This window comes from Ursus americanus, chromosome 21 (assembly GCF_024610735.1).
Source record: "Ursus americanus isolate L20-20 chromosome 21, mUrsAme1.1.p, whole genome shotgun sequence".
NCBI classification, from domain to species: domain Eukaryota; kingdom Metazoa; phylum Chordata; class Mammalia; order Carnivora; family Ursidae; genus Ursus; species Ursus americanus.
The window spans coordinates 13,084,214-13,103,523 of record NC_142147.1 but is presented as its reverse complement, the minus strand read 5'-3'; the positions used below and the strand labels follow the sequence as shown (position 1 = coordinate 13,103,523).

Here is a 19,310-nt window from a genome sequence, read left to right as displayed (position 1 = left end):
AGAAAATTTGATGTATGGTGAGGCCCACAGATAGGAAGCAACGGCCATCACTTGCACACAGTTCCCAGGAGGAGGAGGCGTGCCCACCACCACCTTGCACCCTGAGGTGATGCTCCGGGTAGGTTAGAGGAAGAGGGAGGAGGGAGGAATTTCGGGCAACAGCCGTTATTGTGGTTGCCAGGGGAAGGAAGAGGTGAGACAGGATAAGCAGGTTTAAGACTGGCAAACTAATCCATTTCTGCAAGTGCTGGGGCACAAACGCTTCCTGCAGTTTTCGGGTGCCTGGCCCTGGAGTGATTAGGGCAGGATGGTAATGGCTTGGCCAGGGAAGGCCTGATAAAGAAGATGATTGGGGTACAGGCTCCGCATTCTGGAAAAGAAGTTGATTTCTTTTTTTTTTTTTTTTTAAGATTTTATTTATTTATTTGACAGAGATAGAGACAGCCAGCGAGAGAGGGAACACAAGCAGGGGAGTGGGAGAGGAAGAAGCAGACTCATAGCGGAGGAGCCTGATGTAGGGCTCGATCCCAGAACGCCGGGATCACGCCCTGAGCCGAAGGCAGGCGCTTAACCGCTGTGCCACCCAGGCGCCCCTGGAAAAGAAGTTGATTTCTATCACTAGAATTGGCTAACTCTGAGGAGGGCGGTCTGTCCAGGGTCAGCAAGGCCCCAGATGTCAAGCATCAGCATACACATGATAGCACATGATTACTACAAAAGAATAGCACGGGACCCCAGAATGCATCTGGGCCAGTTTATAGGCAGGGAAACGGACTCAGAGAGGGAAGAGGACTTGCCCAAGGTCCACTGGAAAATCATGCCCTGGAGTGTGTCTATGGCTTGTGAATGGAGAGCCAGGGCTGGGACCATTAGAACCGGGAGGGCCCAGGCCCCACCTGCACCTCACCTTCGTTCTGATGGTGACGCTGTCGGAAACCTGGGACTGAACGTGAGGGCAGAGTAAGAACCGAAGGAGGAGTGGATTATTCCCGTACTGCCGGTTACCCCCTGGCAAGGCCATCCCATTTCCCACTTTAGAAAGTCCACGCTGGTGGCCTCCATTTCCGTAGCTTCTTCATCTGTGAAATGGGCATCTTGTGAAGACGAATTTAAGGGAAACAGAATGTGCATCTGGCACATAGTAAGTGCTCAGCATATAAAGCTTACATGGGTACTTACATAATATGCATAAACATTACATGGGTACTTATGTAATAGGACAAGTGCTGACTGCTCCTGCTACCATAACTGTTACGCCTCTCACCCCATCCACCCACTTCCTCACTCTTGTCCATTGGGCTTCTGTCCACTTCGTCTCTCTTGCAGGTTACCATTGGATATTCTTCTATAAGACCAAATCTGGATTACCCTTTCTTGTTCTGCTCCTACACTTTGAGGGAGAGGTTGACCTTTTGTCTGTGTCTACAGGGGAGCAGCTGGAAGGATGCCAGGCTAGAAATCATTTCAGATAAGGAAACGTATGCACCGAGGCTGCTGAGGCAGGACGAGGGAAGACTTGGAGGAGGGCTGTGAGCGAGAGGTTGAGGGCCCACTTGCATGTGCCAGTCCAGGCAGGTCCACAGCTGGTGGAACCAGGACTGGGATGGAAGGGGCAGGGGGACAGGGGCAGCTTGGTGGGGAAGAACCACCTGCCCCACAATGATGGAACAGGTAGGAATCAGACCCTCTGTCTCTCTCCCCCTCTCACAACCCTGTGAGAGATGCATGCCACTCTTGCATACTCCACGACTGTTCACTGATGCTTGTGTCCCCACTAAATAAAGCCCCAAACCTTAGCCTGGCTCTGAGGCTCTCCCAGACTTGAACCTCTCTCACATTCCAGGCTGCCGTCCGCTCCTCATTGACTCCCTCTGGCTCACGTGGACCCTTCGCTCTTCCCCAGGCCAGCCTTTACACTTTGCTCTCAGAGCCTAGTCTCTGCTCTGCCTTACACCTTTATCTCCCCTCTTCTATCTCCTGCTGTTTGCTCCCCCCTCTCCTACCGCCAGTCCCAGCTCAAAGGTCACGGCCTCCACCATGCCACCAATGAGGCGGCCTCCCTGCCTCTTCTGACCCCTGTGGGACCTTACTGGGGCCTCTGTCAGGACACTGGCCCCTTCCCTCCCACCCAGTAGGGTCAAGTATGTTTGTGGCTGATGCTCCCTACATGGTTCAGAGATTCCAAGAGGAGGGACAGCCCCTTGTTCGTGCTCTGCGCCAGCATGCAGTTCAGTGCCTGGGGCCTAACGGCTAATTGTTTCTGGAGGCTCCTGGGAGTGGCAACCAAATGGCTCGTTCTCCTCAGCTGTCCTCCTTGCATTTCTTTTTTACCTGATGCTATTATACCTCCAATTTCACTTCGCTCTTCTAGACAGCCCCAAGTAAGGAATGGACGGTTGACCTTGAGGTTAACTGAGGCCTCGAGGGTTTAGCTGACTCATTCAGGGTCACATGCTCAAAGTGGAAGACCCACCAGGGGTCCAAGTGAGACCTTTCCCACTGGCTGATGTGTCCTCTTTCCTCTGGATGTCTAGGAGGGCGCCCGTCCTCGCCCCCTGTGGTGGACACCGTGCAAGGCAAAGTCCTGGGGAAGTATGTCAGCTTAGAAGGGTTTGCACAGCCTGTGGCCGTCTTCCTGGGAGTCCCTTTTGCCAGGCCTCCTCTCGGATCCCTGAGGTTTGCTCCGCCACAGCCTGCAGAGCCATGGAACTTCGTGAAGAATACCACCTCCTACCCTCCCATGTAAGTTGGCATCTCTCAGGGGGCATGTTGGCCTCAGAGTGAGGCAGGAAGGAGCCAAGGCAACATGTTGAGTGGCTTTGTTCCGAAATCTCCAAGCTGTTGTAAATCTTTAAAAACCTTCCAGAACTCACAGGCTTCTAGAGCTCTTTATTCAACAAACGTTTATTAAGCACGTTCTACGTTTCCTAGGATCCATGAATGAACAGAAAAGTACCCCGAATCCCTTCATGGAGCTTGCATTCTAGGCGGGAGAGATGGTGACCAACAACAAGTATGCAAATCAGTGAAAAAATTATGTTAGACTATGTTAGACTATGACATATGTTAGACTATGACAAGTGCCTTGGGAAAAAATTAGAAGTTGAGCAAGTGAGGGAGGTCAGAAGTAACGATTCTCCTGTCTTGAACTTTGCCAAAGCTGGGGAGCCAGGGTAGACCAGGAGGTGTGTAGGTAGGGAGTGCTTTGGGGAGCTGACACGGAAAGTGGTCAGCTCCCAGGTATGTCTAAGCACCTAGTCATGAGCTGAACAATGGCTGCTGTGCCCCAACCACCCTGACCAAGCTGGGCGAAGAAGCCAACAGCTGCCTCCCCCGGGCGACTCAGATGCCTACATGTATCCATTAGGACCTTATTCACCTCTCAGCAAGGCATTCTGGAAATTTCCAGGGTCCTACCCCTTGCTGCCTTCCCTTCTTCTCTTCTTCCTCCCCTCCTTCCCTCCTTTTGTTTTAAAAAATAGTATTTGTTCTTTTATTTTCCTGATTGCCGATGTAATACATACTTAGTACAGAAAAGGGAGGAAGTAGAGGCAGTAAAGAAAGTGAAAATCACATACGATTCCTCCAGCAAGAGAGAGATTGTAGATTGTTGTAGATTATTTTTCCAGTCTTTTATCTGTTGCATATTTTCTCCCTTAAAAATAGAATCCATAAGATTCTGCACTCAATTTCTGTGTATGTGATCCTTCCCTCCCTCCCGCCCCCGCCCAACACACGCACACCAAGAAACAAACCTCCGACACCAGCTGCATGTCCTCCAGTTCAACTAATTCTTACATTGCTCTGCCTGGAGATAGCGTCAGATCCCACAAGTTAAGGACTTGGGCCCACAAAACTGCTCTCTGCTTCTGATGCCGATTACAAGTCCAAGTTGCTACCCATGTTTGTGGCCTTGGCTGTATATATCAAAGGTTCCTCTGACTCCCTCTTGGGTTCCATTAATTTGCTAGAGTGGTCATAGAACTCAGGAAACTCATTTATTCACTACATTACCAGTTCATTGCAAAGGTTATTAGGGGATATGAATCAGTAGCCAGATGAAGAGATCCATGGGGTGAGGTCCTGAATAAAGGAGCTTCCATCCTTCTGGAGTTGGGGGTCCGGTACAGTGGCCATAGAAGCTTTCTGGTTCACCAGTCTGGAAACTCTCTGAATCCTTTTCTGTGGTTTTTTAAAGAGGCTCTGTTATGTAGCCATGATTGATGAAACCAGTGGCCACTGGCCACCATTCAACTTCCAGCCCCACCTCGCTCCCCAGAGGTCAGAGAGGCAGAACTGAAAGTTCGCGGGGTGGTTCATCTGGCAGCCAGCCCCTAGCCTTAAGTGTGATCAAAAGTCACCTTATGAACATAATAAAGATATCTTTATTGTTTCCTTCACAGAGGAAATTCCAAGGGTTGTGGGGAGCCTGTGCCTGAAATGGGATGGAGGCCGAATGTATATTTATTATAAATCACAATATCACATCACATGTCACATGATACAGATAGTTTGGGTGCCTGCTTTGCTCACTTATAAGTATACCAGGAACATTATTCTATGTCATTAAATATCACAGCTGGACTTGTAATAGCTGTATTACATTGAGTCTTGGGTCATAATTTATTTGCCCCATCTCTTGTTTGGGGCCATTAAGTTGTTCTTGATGTTTTTGATAGTACAAATAGCACTCTGAGGAATATCCCACAGCTAAATCTTTAGGCACGCCCATGAATATTTTCGGGTAAGTTTGAAGAAATGTCATGAGTATGCACCTTCTGTTTACATTTCCCTCCAGAAATGTTCCAGCAACACTCCTTCCATTGATACATGAAACCCTCCACTCACTAGATCTTTGGCAATGCTTGGGATTATTAAAAAAATGCTCCTTGGTTATTGGATAGGCAAGACAATAATAATTATTATCATTATAATTATATATAATTTTGCTGTTTATTCTGCATTTATTTGAACACTAGTGACCTTGAGCTCTTTTTCCCTTTTTTGACGTTTGATTTTCTTCTTTTATGACTATTAGGCTCTTTGCTTTGGTGATCAGGGGAAAGTTCCCTTAGAATAGAAATGAGGAAGTCATTGTTGGGGGCTCCTGATTCTGCCACTTGACAGCAGAGTGACTCAGTGACCTCATTTACAAACTGGTGGTGATACTTGCATTCTGGTACCTTGAGATCTGGAAATGTTCCTTATAATGTCCTTAGAAATATCATGCACTACATAGTATAGATCTTTCTGGCTTGGGTAGCTTTTCTAACCTCTCGGTGCCTCAGTGTTCTCAACTGTAAAATGGGGATAATAATAGACTCTATGTTAGGGGTCTTCCCATGGGAGAATTAAGTTAGTTAGTACGTAAAGAGTACTTAAAACAATGCCTGGCATGTTGGGAGGTCCATAAATCTTACCAGTTTTAATCTGTGTTGGGTCTTTAAGTTCTGTTATTAGGGAAACCAACAGTGCTTGCCTGGGATGGGTAGATTCTTAGCATGTCAGGGCTGCAAGACCCTTATAAAAATCACTTCCCTCACATACACCGGGCAGATTCAAGCCAACGCAGGCAAGGAATTCACCCAAGGTCACCCAGAAGATTAGTGAGTGGGGCAGAACTAGAACACAGTTCTCCTGATACTGCCCCACAAATATTTCATCCCTGACCTGTTGTAGGGACTAAATGTCAGCCATTTGAGTGACTTCTCAGGGATTATGGAAGTCTGCCATGGACCAGAACATGCTTAGGTGGCGGAGGACATGTTTGCCTGGAATAGAGATCTGGAAGCTGGGATGCAACCAGGCATGCAGGAAATGGTCCTCTCCCAGGCGGTCAGTATATGGGCAGCCTCCTCTCCTTGACCCAGGGCATCTCAAGGCTCTAGGAAGGGGACAGGTACTATACCTTCTTCCTATCTTTACACGGTCCTGGAAGACCTTAGTGAACCTCAGGGTTCCACCCCCCAAACCTCACCCAGCCACCCAAAGAGACTCCACCACCCCAGTGTCTCCAGCCTGGTAAGAACAACCCTATTTACCAGCCTCAACCTTCCAGCCCAAGGCCCAGCTGACCACAGGAGACATCTTGCTCAGCTCTGAGCGAAGCTCAGAAGTCCTTCTTCCTTGCCCCCCTCTGCCCAGGTGCTCCCAGGACGCAATGGCAGCGCAAGTGCTCTCAGAGCTCTTTACCAACAGAAAGGAGAACATTGCTCTCAAGTTTTCTGAAGACTGCCTTTACCTAAATATTTACACTCCTGCTGACTTGACAAAGAAAAGCAGGCTGCCGGTAAGTGGAAGGTTCCAGCCCTGTGGGTCTTCTGGTGTACACTAGAAGAAGGTGAAGGCTGCTTGGTGGGGGGGGGGGTTGTTTCAGAGACCCCAGGGCTTTCTTTACCTACCACAGCCGGACCACAAGACACACAAGCTTTCCATACCTTAGTTTCCCCTAGTGACAGATGTAGGGACTCTGGGGGAATTTGCCGTACTTCTGTCATGTACATTGTAATTTTTCCAAACTGATTCTTGATAATAGAAGGACCAGAATGCTTACTCTTAGAGATAAGCCAGTCCTTCCTTTACAGGTAGGGAGACTGAGGCCCAGAAAGAGGGAGATGAGATCACACAGAGGGATCGGCAGGACCCGAGCAGAGGCCTTCTGAACTTCAAGCCAATGCTCTTTGATGCAGACTAGGAAGCGGGCCCGTAGGAGGCCTTTCCTCAGCACATTAAGATGCTTCTCTAACAACTTCCAGGGTCACCTGAGAGGTGTTAGGGCAGAGTCTGGGGCAATCCAGGAAGTGCATTCTTTTGCCTTTGGCCAAATATCTGGGATTTTATTGTAGCTAAATTTCCTTCCTTAATTGTCTTTGGCACGGCTGACGACCCAATGAGTCAGCATTTCTAGAATAAAGGAGGCCAAGAGACGGGACAACTTCCAGACTCAGGCTGGGGCTTGGAGGCGTGATCTCCTGAAAGAGGAGGTGGTCCCCGGGGTAGAGAGGTGTGGGCATGTTGGCACCCGGCCATCTCCTGACGGGGTGCTCAGGAGTGGGGGAGGGCATCTGTGGGCTTGTGAGCAGAAGCCAGCCCTGCACATGCTTGGCTCAGCGAGATGGGACGAAGTTTCACCCGGTTCTCCATTCACACATTCTTCTGTTGTGTACTCAGTGCGCCCACATGCATAGCTGCAGCTGGGGGTCAGGACAAAGTAGGGACCAAAACAAAAAACAAACCCATCACCAGACCACCATTGCTTTGGAGGGTCTTGGCATCTGGGATGCTTCTTCAGCGAATCCCTGCTGACCGGCCCTTGGCTCAGCCTTCACTCAGATGACTGCTAAGTCAGTCCCTCTACCCAGACGTAGGCAGGGATCTGGAGATGGAGGAGGAACAAGGGGCAGAACCTCTACTTATGGACACAGGCTCTGGATCCCGGTTCGGCCTTTTACTAGCAGACAGACCCGGCTCTGTTTCCTAGAACAGGGCTCATCACATATGAGGATCCAGGGGCGTGTATCAGGCTTTGTGTCTGTGGCTGGTGAGTGAAATACTCCTGAAGCATTAGTTAGAGTCAGAGGGAAGATCTTACTCCTCTCCCATCAACAGGCACACTGCACCTGGGCCTGTGGCTACCGTGGGCTAGGGGGCTCAGCAGGTGGACTCCAGAGCCAGACCACATGGGTTCAAGTCCTCCCGCTGCTTATTAGATGTATGATGTCAGGCAGGTTAAGTGCCTCAGTTTTCTTGTCTGTTAATGGGACGGTGATTAGTCCCTATCGCATGGAACGGTACTTGGCACATAGTGTGTGTTACAAATTCTCTTTTTTATGAATAAAATGATTACAGTGTAATTATTTTAGCCACTCTCATGTCCTGGCTATGTGAGCTCTTACAATGCCAGAGCCCAGCGTGATGAATTCCTACATCCAGCCTCGTGCTCCGTTCTTACTGCCGTCCCTGGCATGGAGGAGGTCCTCAGACCCTGTTAGTGACATGATTGAAGACTTACTGGAGGAGGTGGCTTTTAGGCTGGGCTATGGAGGAAGGGTGGGATTTGGGGATGTGGAGGAAGCAGAAAGGATGGCCTGTTCCAGAGAGATCCCACTGGGGGCACGTGTGCTTCTCGAGACAGCCACTCGTGCACGTGAGCAGCTTAATTCCCCGCACCAGACATAACTAAGGTGAAGCCGAAGCACAGGGTTGTGGCAGGCAGAGGTTGCCGGGCTGCGGGAGGGGCCCAGGCACGAGCGCCACAGGAGCGCTGGGGAGAAGATGACACTCTTAGCCATGACTGTTCCCATGATGAAGTTCTGCAGTGTGCCCTTCATTGGCACTGGGGCTGGCGACGCCGGCAGGGGCAGCCAGGGCATCCTGGCTGGGGAGGTGGCCTGGGCCCCAGTTGGGAGGAGGGGGGAGAAGAGCAACTTCCTGCTCCAACTTTGCTGGTGGACTTCAGGTGATAGCCTCCTTGAGTCACAGCTAAGAGGTCGGCGACCAAACAGGACAACGTCTTGAGGTCCTGCCCAGCGCTGCTTCCTCTAACCAGTACGTTGCTTCCTTCCTGTCCAGGTGATGGTGTGGATCCACGGAGGGGGTCTGGTGGTGGGGGGCGCGTCAACCTATGATGGGCTGGCCCTCTCTGCCCATGAAAACGTGGTGGTGGTGGCCATTCAGTACCGCCTGGGCATCTGGGGATTCTTCAGGTAAGATTCGGCACGGTCCTCACTGCACATTGCCCTCCCCCCGCCCCCAAGCAAGGGTGCTAGGTATTCAGCTCTGGCCATGTCAGTCCTCAAAGGGGTCTTTGCCAGGTTCCTTATGAAGGCACCCAAGTCCCTTCATCACTGGGCTCTACTTACCTTCTCATTCCCCAGCCATACCAGGTTACTTGCTTCTGAGTTTTGTGGGTGCTCTTCCCTCTACCTGGAATGCCTGTTCTGCCTGACGAACTCCTATGCGTTCTGCAAGGCCCTACCCAAATGCCCCCCCGAAATGCTCCTCTCTTTTTCACTTGTGCCATCCCAGCACATTGCACACCTCCGTTAAAACAGCATACAGCACAGCTCTTAGAGGCTTACACATCTGAGCTGGTGGGAAAGGAAGGAAGGAGCATGCTCACGGCAGGAGCTTGGTGCATGCTTGTGGGTCAAGTAATGGGATGTCGGGAGCTGCAGATTGTCAGAGCATCTGAGCCCAGCAGACAGCCCTCCTGGGAGGCATGTCAGGCCCACACATCCCATCTCCTTTTGGGAATTTGGCACACGCATGAGTGAAGGCAAAGCGTCTTCTCCAGCGAGTGTCCATGGGACAGCGACCAGTGTTCCCAGCAGGACGCAGTTACTGTGAGCCTTTTCTGAATTCGCCAGCCAGGCACGTCCGCCCCTGAGATGGCTGCTGGGCGGACTGGGGGAGAAGCCCACAGGAAAGACCCCTGGGGCTGGAGGAGGCTTATCGCAGGTGATTCCTGTGCCGGGCTGTAGCACCTTCATGGGGACTCTTCTCTCTCCTGCCTGTGGTTTGTCTCTCTGCTCCCCATTATGGTCAAAGTGCTACATGAGTGCTTCCTGTGGCTCATCCTCCCAGTCTGTCCTCTGCCCAGTGACCCAACAGCTTTTGGACCAGCCTTGGGAGCATCCCCACACGATTCCTTACCTGTGAGCCTTGGCCTCTGTGTGCGTCTCTCTCCATCTCCACTGCTTCCCTGGGTGACCTCAGGAGCCGCATTCAAAGCTCCCTGTTCCAGCCTCTGCTTCTCCTTTGAAACCCAGATATCCCTCATTCACTACCACCTTGCATCTGTTGCCACCTCCACTGGACGTCTGAGGGTACCTCACCCTCTAGGGGACAGACGTAACCGTAACCCTTGGCTCCCACTGCTCCTTCCCCCACACTCTCTTACTTTGCCCACCGTGCCTCCTGTTGGCTGTTGGCAGACCCTCCCCTCCCCCCCCAACTGCTCTGGATAGACTTGTGGTCAGCCTTGACTTCTTTTTCTCACCTCTTCACATCAGGTTCAGCAAATCCTCTTGGTTCCACCTTTAAAATATATTCAGAATCCAGCCGCTTCTCACCTCCTACCTTATGCCCCCTGATCAAAGCCCTCTGTGTCTCTCCCAGATGATTATAATAACCACCTACTTTTATAACCTGCTGCTTTGATGCTGTGTCTCAGCCACGCAGTATCCACTGTGACCATTTAAGACATAAATGGAATTTTGTCATTCGCCCTGAAATGGCTTCCCACATTACCAACAATGACATCAAAGTTCTTATCAAGGCCCACAGAGTCTTTAGCCGTGTGTATTACACTCATACTTTTGTCCGCTGAACCCAGGACCTTTGCACTGGCTGTTTCTTCAGCCTAGAATTCCCTTCTTTGGATATTTGCAAGGTTCATGTGCTCATTCATTCAGGTCTCTATTCAAATGCTACCACTTCAAAGAGGCCTTTCTAGGTCATGTGACCTGAAATAGGACCCCACTGCCCCACCCCTGTCTTTTCCCTTACCCCGTTTTGTTTTTCCTGGAAGTACTTTCATGACCTGATATCATTTACTGGATCTATCTGTTTGTGATCTGTAGTGTGAGCTCTGTATAGTCAGAGATTGGGCCTGTTTTGTTCTCAGATGTGCTCCTAGCTCTTAGAAAGGTGTTTTGCACAAAGTAGATACTCAGTAAATAGAAGCCAATTGAGTAAATGTAGAGCCCTACAACAGAACAATGCTACAGGAAGGAAAGACAGAAGACCCTTGTGTCAGGGCTCTGGAAGGCTGGTCTTTTTCTAGAAGGCTCACCTGGAGCCCCCAGCCCCATCTGTGGTCCCGAGAGCCCCACCATGTAGTCTGTGCTCCCACTCTTGCCCCGTTCTTACAGCACCGGGGACGAACACAGCCGAGGAAACTGGGGTCACTTGGACCAGTTGGCTGCACTTCGCTGGGTCCAGGAGAACATTGCCAACTTTGGAGGCAATCCAGGTTCTGTAACCATCTTTGGAGAGTCAGCAGGAGGTGAAAGCGTCTCTGTTCTTGTAAGTGTTCCTGGCCCTGATATGGCTGCTGGTGGGACCCCTTGGAGCCTTTGGACCAGCTGGCAGCTTTACTTACAAGACCCGGATCCAGAGCTGACCCTACTCCGCCCAGCGTCAGTTGGTGGAGAGCTAATGGCGGAACTCTCCTTGGCCCCCAGGAGGCTCAGAGCCCTGGCTGGCATCCTAGGGCCTTGAGAATCTCCGGCCACAACTACAGCAATAACACTTCTCCTCCTCTAACGTGGTCGAACACCCCCCCTCTCTCTGTCCTTGTACTTGTTTTAACATTAGGATTCACTTCACTTCTCCTGGCAAGTAGGGGTGTAGATTATGAGTAAGAGTTGGACAAAGTGTCATTGTTTAGCTGGAAGCCAGGTCTGCAAGTCAAGGGATGCCAGCACCAAGAACAGGTCAGGGGCCTCCTGTGAGGACAGCTGCCTCCGGGACTGAGAAGTGTAGCTGGGCTGGGGGTGGGGCACGGGGAGGCATGGGACAGTGGTGTGGGTACCTGGAGCTCCTGGGGGCCTGGTGTGGGGAGTGGGGCTGGGGAGCCACCGAGGGCAGCAGGGATGGGAACCAGATGTGGACGTGCTGGGAGACATAGAGCATCTTCACTGTTGAGCAGAGGGTCAGTGCTATTACTATATTTTTAACATATGTATTGGTTTCCTTGTCTAATACTCAGAAGGAAGTGTTTTCATATTTTATCAAGTGGAGAAAAGGGAAAAGTACAGATAAGCCCAAAGAAGAAAGAGTCCTCCATAGTCCCATTACCCAGGGAAGCTCACCATGGACATTTTGAGTCTTATTTTTCTAGTGTTTTCCCCATGTCTCACTCCTGTCTATCTATCTATCCATCTGTCATCTGTCTACCTGTCTTAAGATTTTTTTTTTAAGATTTTATTTATTTGAGAGACAGAGAGAGAGTGAGAGAGAGCATGAGAGTAGGGTGAGGGACAGAGGGAGAAGCAGACTCCCTGCTGAGTGGGGAGCCTGATGCCAGGCTGGATCCCCAGACTCTGAGATCATGACCTGAGCCGAAGCCAGTCACTTAAGGGACTGAGCCACCCAGGTGCCCCTCCTGTCTTAAGATTAAACAAGCCCCTCCTTTAGCGTACCCTATAACAGAAGCACTCCCCTAGCATTAAGTACGCTTCCATTAATATCATCTTGTTGTAGATTGCACGGTGTTCCGCGGCGTAGGTCTGAACAGTATTCCACAGTAAAAATGAAAAATCATTTATTCCCTCAATCTCATAATATTGGAACCTTGGGTTATTTCCAATTTTATTATAAACATTATGAGCATTCTCAGAAATCGTCATGCACTTCCGTGATCACTCTTCTTAGGCCAAATCCTGAGTAGTGGAAATGGGGAATCAGAACTGCGTCTTTAAAGTGTGGCTAGGAGTTGCCAAGCTGTCTTTAGATACTTCTGATTATTACGATCAGTGCATGTGACATACTTCCTGTCCTTCCCTCGCTCTGTGCTGCTGGCTCCCTCCAGCTCAGCTTCTCTTGGAGAAGCTGGGCCCCAGGGTCAGCCTGGGAACAGGGCCAGGCCAGGCGAGGACCTGCCATGTTCCCTGGGTGCCCAGGTCTCCAGGGGAATGGGCCAGGCCAGAGCTAAGGATGAGGTGGCTCTTGAAGACCCCTCCCCATGAGCATAAACTCTCTTCCTGTCCATTCCCCTGCCAGGTGCTGTCTCCCCTGGCCAAGAACCTCTTCCACCGGGCCATCTCTGAGAGTGGCGTGGCCCTCACAGCTGCCCTGGTTAAGAAAGGCATGAAGGACACAGCTCAGGTAGGTCTCACGCTGGGCCAGCGCCACACTCTTGGCTCTGCTCTCCTGGAATCTTCAGGCGCCTTTCTTGCCATGGGATCCAGTGGGCATCCTCAAGGAATCACGGAAGCGAGAGCAGTTGAGTGGAAGGGCAAGGAGACACCTCAGCCAGCCTCCCTATTTGACCACTAAGCAAACTGGGCAGACAGTGGAAGCAGCTTGCCAAGGTCAACGAGTGATTGGAGTAGAGCTGGGACTCGAACACATGACTCTGGACTGCCAGCGTAATACGCTGTCCCCTGAGCACTCCTCCCAAAGTGTGCCAAGTTGGGGTTTCACCAGTAGGTAGCGGACTGTCACCGTGTCTGGGCTCTCTCAGGCTCTGAGTTCTGGTCAACCCACTCACAGCATGTGGGCCTGCTGCAAGTGGCTCCCCCTTAAGTGCCTCATGGATGGGGTGGGTTCCTGGGAATTCATCCATCCATGCATTCATTCATCAGATAATTTTGATATAGGCGGACATCTAGTAGCCTCATGCCGTTTGCATTCTATTGGAGGAGACTAATCAATGATTTCATAACCACACAAATTATAAAATCTCACTGACAAGGGCAATAAGACAGGGGTATCTGATGTCATAACAGAATCCAAAAGGAACACTTAATCTAGCGTGGAGGGTGAGGTTATCACGAAAGGCTTCCTGAAAAGAAATTTGAAACCAGGCAGTGTGAGTCTGGATTCTGTGCTCTTAAGCCCCACTCTGTGCTCCCTCCCTTTCGACGCTCAGCTCTGAGATCAAGATGCCCATTTGAACAGAGAGAAGGTAACAGACACAGAGTTTGTTTAATTGGCACCACCGGGACCCAGGACCCTTCCCTGCTGGGCTAGACTATGTTCTGCTCCCCGCTGTTGCCTTTAGAAACGAAGGTTGGGGGAGAACCCCTCTTTATTGATCAAGGGAAGGGACATGGCCCCTGAGTTCTGCTATTGCTTGTGATCTCTGCAGCAAATCGCTGTCTTTGCTGGGTGCAAAACCACCACCTCGGCCGTCCTTGTTCACTGCCTGCGCCAGAAGACAGAGGACGAGCTCTTGGAGACGTCGCTGAAGCTGGTAGGCATATCCATTCTCAAGGGCGCACAAGCCCCCCCACCCTTGCACTTGGCCCAGGCTTCATTATGTCAGTTGTCCCGTTGCCCCTGCGCCTGAGAACTGTCGGAGACAGTGTGTCTGGCCCCCAGCGAACAGTGTCAGTCTCGGGATCTGAAGGGGAATTTCTTTTTTTCTTTTTTATTAGGAAGTATCTCAAACATTTGCAAAGTTGAAAAGCAACATAATGGACAAATTGTATAATAATCTCTCACCTCAACCAAAACTTACTATTTTCCCATTCTTGTTTCCAAATGTATTTTAAAGAAGTTACGCATTACATATTCCCAGAGGTAACTACTGTTCTGAGTTTTGAGGATGGGATATTAAGAACAAAGATTTTGAGGAAGGTTGTCACAATGTATCTTGCTTAATTTAGCAACAACCTCAATTATAACCCAGTGGAGGTCCAGTTTTTTTGATTTTTCTGAGACTCTGCCTCAGTTGTGGTTCTAGAATAACCATGCATCCACGCACCCATCCATCCACCCACCATCCATCCATTAATCCATTCATCATCTTATCCATCTATTCAGCTGCCAGTCTATCCAATTTATCAATATTCTTTCATCAGTTTAATATCCATCCACCCATAACTTTCATTCATTTCCATCATCTGCACATCATCCAACCACCAGATATCTTCACCCCATCATTCAACCACCCGGAATCAATGATCCGTCCATCACCTAGTCAGCTAGTTATTATTCATCTATCTGCCAATCCATCCAGTTCATCCACACTCCCTGTATTGACCAGTTCCATCCATCATCTAGCCATCCATCCATCTACCCATCCATCTATCCCTCCATCCATCCATCCATCCATCCATCCATCCATCCATCCATCCTAGGTGTAGGGAAAGGATAACTGGGGGGGGGTGTGATGCAGACATTAATCAGATATAGTCTCTGCTGACAAGGAACTATCCAAGGAGAAACACACTCATATACTTCATGGGTTAAGGGTGGTGGGAGTAGAAAGAGAGGAAATGCTCGTAATAGCAGGGGTGCTTCACAGAGGAGGTGACATTTGAGGACTGATGGATGGCTGTGACAGTGTGTCATCAGAAGGACACCCAGAGCATACAGCAGGAAGGCCCAATGGGAGCTATTCCTTCTGTGGGGGAAGGGTCTGAATGTGATCTCAGACATATCCCGAGCCCCTGGACTTTCTGTCTGGGCCCCCGGCTCCTGACGAGACTCTGGGACCCCAGGGCCAGGCCTCTGGCATCAGACTCCGCTCTGTTTCCTGGAGTGATTCCAATGTGGTCTTGGGGCTCGGATCTTGGTTTCTCAGGCTCAAATAAGGTGATCAGTGCACTCAAAGAATGAAAACACAACCATTTCTGATTCCTGGAAAGAGGCAAGTTTATTTCAGCAATTCTCCATTGGCATAAGAGGACCCAACTTATAAGAGAAGAGAGTTGGTGATTTTGAGGAAACCCAGAGCACTTAAGGACCCATGTTATCCTTGTGAGATTTTCTGAGACCCCGTAGAGTGTTTCCATGATTATCCACTCTCCCCAAAACACACACACACACACACACACACACACACACACACACACACAGGCACACAGACACACACACCTCTGACTGGAAGGGCCACACCCATAGTAAGGAGTGCCTGACTGGTCCCTCAGTGCATACTGATCAGACCTATCAGCTACAGTGTAACATTACAAACGGTGCAATCTTAGCGACTATAGGACAAAGAGAAGCATGGGGTGGGGTGAATTTCAGTGAGCTTGTATAAGTCAGGACTTTCTCATGCAGAATGAGGAAACTCATCTCCAAGTGCCTTGAGTGGAAAAAGAAATGTAACAAAATCTTTAGGTAACTAACTGAAAACTAAACCATAGTTCAGGAGTACATGGTTTCAGGCATGGCTGGATCCAGATGCACATATATTATTAAGAATATATTTGCTCTATCCCTCAGCTTTTTTTTTTTCCCTCAGTGTTGGCTTCACTCTCAGACAAGTTTGTTCCCTAGGGAGGTAAAGTCAGTGACAGCACCTAGGCTTACATCCTGTTTAGAAAACATTCACAATAATTCCAGCAAAAGTTTTGGGGTAAAGTCTATTGGATTGACATGGGTATGTGCCCATACCTGAACGAAATCTCTGTGGTCAGGGAGATGGGGCACCACAGGTCACATATAGGTGCTTGGATCTGTGGAGTGAGAGTGGGGAAAAGGGAGGTCCCCCAAAGGATGACTGGGATAGTGCTGTCTAGGGGAACAAGAAGGGGAAATGGTTGGAGGGCAGAGCAGGCAGGAACAGCAGACAGCTGGGTTCACCAGCACTCCCCTCCCCCCCCCCCGTCCCACACCTACACCTGTGCCCCTGCCAGGGGAGCCAGCGTCCTGCCCACTTCCTCTTGGCCCAGCCAGGGTGGCACCGGGAGGGAGAACCTGACACCTTTGGCACACCGCTCACAAAGATCGGCTTTTGTCCCTGGAAGCCTTTTCACACACACCCTCTGCCTTTGTTTTCACAGAAATTTTTCGCTCTTGATTTGTTTGGAGACCCCAGAGAGGTAAGGACTTCTAGTTTCTTGGTTACAGGTTGTAAGTCTTGACATGTTTAAGCTCCAGTTAAATATGAATGAAAAGAACCCTCTGTTGGGGCTCATGTTAACTCTTGTGTTTATATTGCTGAGGCCCAGAGAGGGCCAGCCACTTGCCTGGATAACAGAGCCAGGTGGACTAGACGTGGGACTGGAATGGGTTCCTTTGACTCCCAGCCCAGTGCTCCCAGTTATCAACTCTGTGTCCCCTGGGCCCAGCCTACCCCCCACTGCTTGTTTTCAAAAATGTCCCTCAGGAGAGGACTGGACTAGAAACTTTCACTATGGGGTGGTGGAGATAGCTGGACGCAGAGTTTCTTCAGGAACCTTCACTTAGGAGCTAGGCTTTCCCAGGGGGCTACAGGGTTGACGAGCTGTGCAAGCTACACGGTTTGCAGGGGCCTCCAGGAGGGGCAAGACTCTCCGTCCTGAGGACACCACCCTCCCAGCCACACCAGAACTCCAGGAGCCTCCCCACCTCCCTCCTCCTCCCCTCATGCCTTCCCGCACGTTGACAGCTTCTGAGACATTATCTCTGCCACATTTTATAGTCCTATGCTCTCTGCTCTCTCCTGGGGATACTGGCACCTACCTTAAAAACGGTTGTGAGGATTCACAGAGATTCATTCGGCGAAGATTTCCTTAGCACTTACCATGTGCGGAGACCCGATTCAGGAGCTGGGGAAATGGCAGTAAAGCAGACAAAACAAGTATAACGCCCTGTCCTCTTGGAGGGAAGGGAGAGCACAGCAAACATGGGGTTTGGGGATGGTCCTTCTTATGGAGACAAAGAAAGTGAGGAACGGGGATAGGGTTTGCGGGGGTTTGGATCTGCACAGCAGGGTCAGGCAATGGCTCAACAGGAAGGTGACATTGGGGCCAAGTTCTGGAGGCGGGGCGGAAGGCAGCCGTCAGGAAAACTGGAGGAAGAGTGTTCCAGGCAGACAGAAGAGCAGCTGCAAAGGTCCCGAGGCAGGAGGCCAGTGTGGCTGGTATGGAGGGAGTCGGGGGAGAGAACAGGCTTGGGGCCAAAAAGGAAAGAGAGGTGGGGGTGGTCCCTTTAAAGGACTCGGAGTTTGATTTCAAGTGAGATGGGAAGTCTTGGGAGGGTTTTGAAAAGAGGAGGGTGTTGACTGTGGGTTTATAAAAGGGCTTTTTGACTGCTGCATGGAATTGAAGGTAGGGAAGGGTAGGGCAGTCCCAGGGAGACCAGCTGGGAGGCCCCTGAGCTGAGCAGTGTGGGCCATGGCCGCCTGGGCTGGGCCCATAGCACGGAGATGGTGAGACGGCCAGAATCTGGATAATTTTGAAGTCATGGCTGATGGGGTTTGCTAATGGACAGGATGTAGGGTGGAGGAGAAAGGGGAGGATAAAGCACGCCCCTGGGGTTTTGACTTCAGCCTGGCGGTGCCTGAGGCCCACATGGGCAGCCCCTCGCAAGCGCCATGGAAGCAAGCGGTCGTGCTGCTCTGCGTCTCACTGGTGCCAGTCAGCCCCGCTGGATCAGATCGGGGCCCGCTGTCTCTCTCCCGGACTTAGACTATCTTCCCCCTGTACTCCTCCTCCCCACCCTTGCCCCACAATGCTGCCAGACTGACCCTTGTAAACATAGGTCAGGGCATGTCACCTCCTTAAAAGGCTGGCCTTCCTTACAAGACCAGTGCCCTGGCCCCCATGGAGTTATTCCTTCAGAGCACAGCCGTGTGGCTGCTACGTGCCAGGCATTGGGCAGAAAATGTCCTGCACCGTCTGACCCCCCCCCCCACCCAGGCCATGGCCAGACTGGAGGAGGCTTTGGGCCTCTGCCTTCCAAGGCAGATTCACTTGACAGAGCTCCTCCTGTGGCCACCAGAAATGGCCCATCATTCATTGGCCCTCGCAGAGCAGACGCAGGTCCCTGGAGCCACAGGGGCTCAAAGCCCGGGGGTCGCCCCATTCCACCTGCTATGCAGCAGCAGGAAATAAGCCACATGGTGTGTGGAGCTGGAAACATGGCTCCTGGAGCTGGGGTCTACATGAGGGCTGTGAGCACTGCCCACGGGTCATAGCTGATGTGGATGGGGCCGCGTCCGGGTACCAGGTACGGTGCTGAGCGCTCTGCGCCGGTGCAGATGCTTCATCGCCATAACAGCCCAGCTTACAGATGACAGGACTGAGCACAAACGGTGAAATGAGTGTCCCAAGTTACCAGCTAGTGGGTGGTGGAGCCAGGATTCAAGTCCAGATAGTCCGACTCCTGAGCCCATGCTCTTCATAACTCCACAAGTGGCCAAGTGCGCAATATAACCAGACCCAGAGCCAGCTTCCCAGGTGGTGTCGAGGGGCCCCTGAACCTGGGCCCATGTGAGTAATTTTCATCAAAGGTAACCCCTAAAATGAAGATGTTTTTCAGTGCGTTGCGAGCCCATCCATGATGCTTTTTTTCATGCTTTTCCTCTCTAATAGGGAGTTGGGTGTTTGTGTAAGTACCTTGGTGATGGGGAGCTCACTACCTCCTCGAAGCAAACTGTTTATCAGTGGCAGCTTATGTTTAAAGACTTTATTTATTTATTTATTTTAGAGATAGAAAGAGAGAGAGAAAGCGCTCACAGGGGAAGGAGCAGAGGGAGAGGGACAAGCAGACTCCATGCTAAATCTGGAGCCCAATGTGGGGCTCGATCCCAAGACCCTGAGATCATGACCTGAGCCGAAATCGAGAGTTGGGTCCTTAACTGGCTAAGCCACCCAGGTGCCCCCAGTAGCAGCTTCTGTTTAAACAGAGACAGCTAAATACAGTCCATT

General features: G+C 50.8%; 1 protein-coding gene across 1 annotated transcript in view; it reads left to right on the top strand.

The window, feature by feature from the left end:
- The window catches only part of CES1 (carboxylesterase 1), a 35,028-nt gene that overhangs the window by 1,007 nt on the left and 14,711 nt on the right, over positions 1–19,310 (top strand). The window contains exons 2-8 of the mRNA XM_045806814.2: positions 2,535–2,742; positions 6,145–6,289; positions 8,572–8,705; positions 10,875–11,028; positions 12,727–12,831; positions 13,817–13,921; positions 16,461–16,499. Coding sequence (XP_045662770.2) covers positions 2,535–2,742; positions 6,145–6,289; positions 8,572–8,705; positions 10,875–11,028; positions 12,727–12,831; positions 13,817–13,921; positions 16,461–16,499 — 890 coding nt within the window. The remainder of the gene's footprint in view (positions 1–2,534; positions 2,743–6,144; positions 6,290–8,571; positions 8,706–10,874; positions 11,029–12,726; positions 12,832–13,816; positions 13,922–16,460; positions 16,500–19,310) is intronic.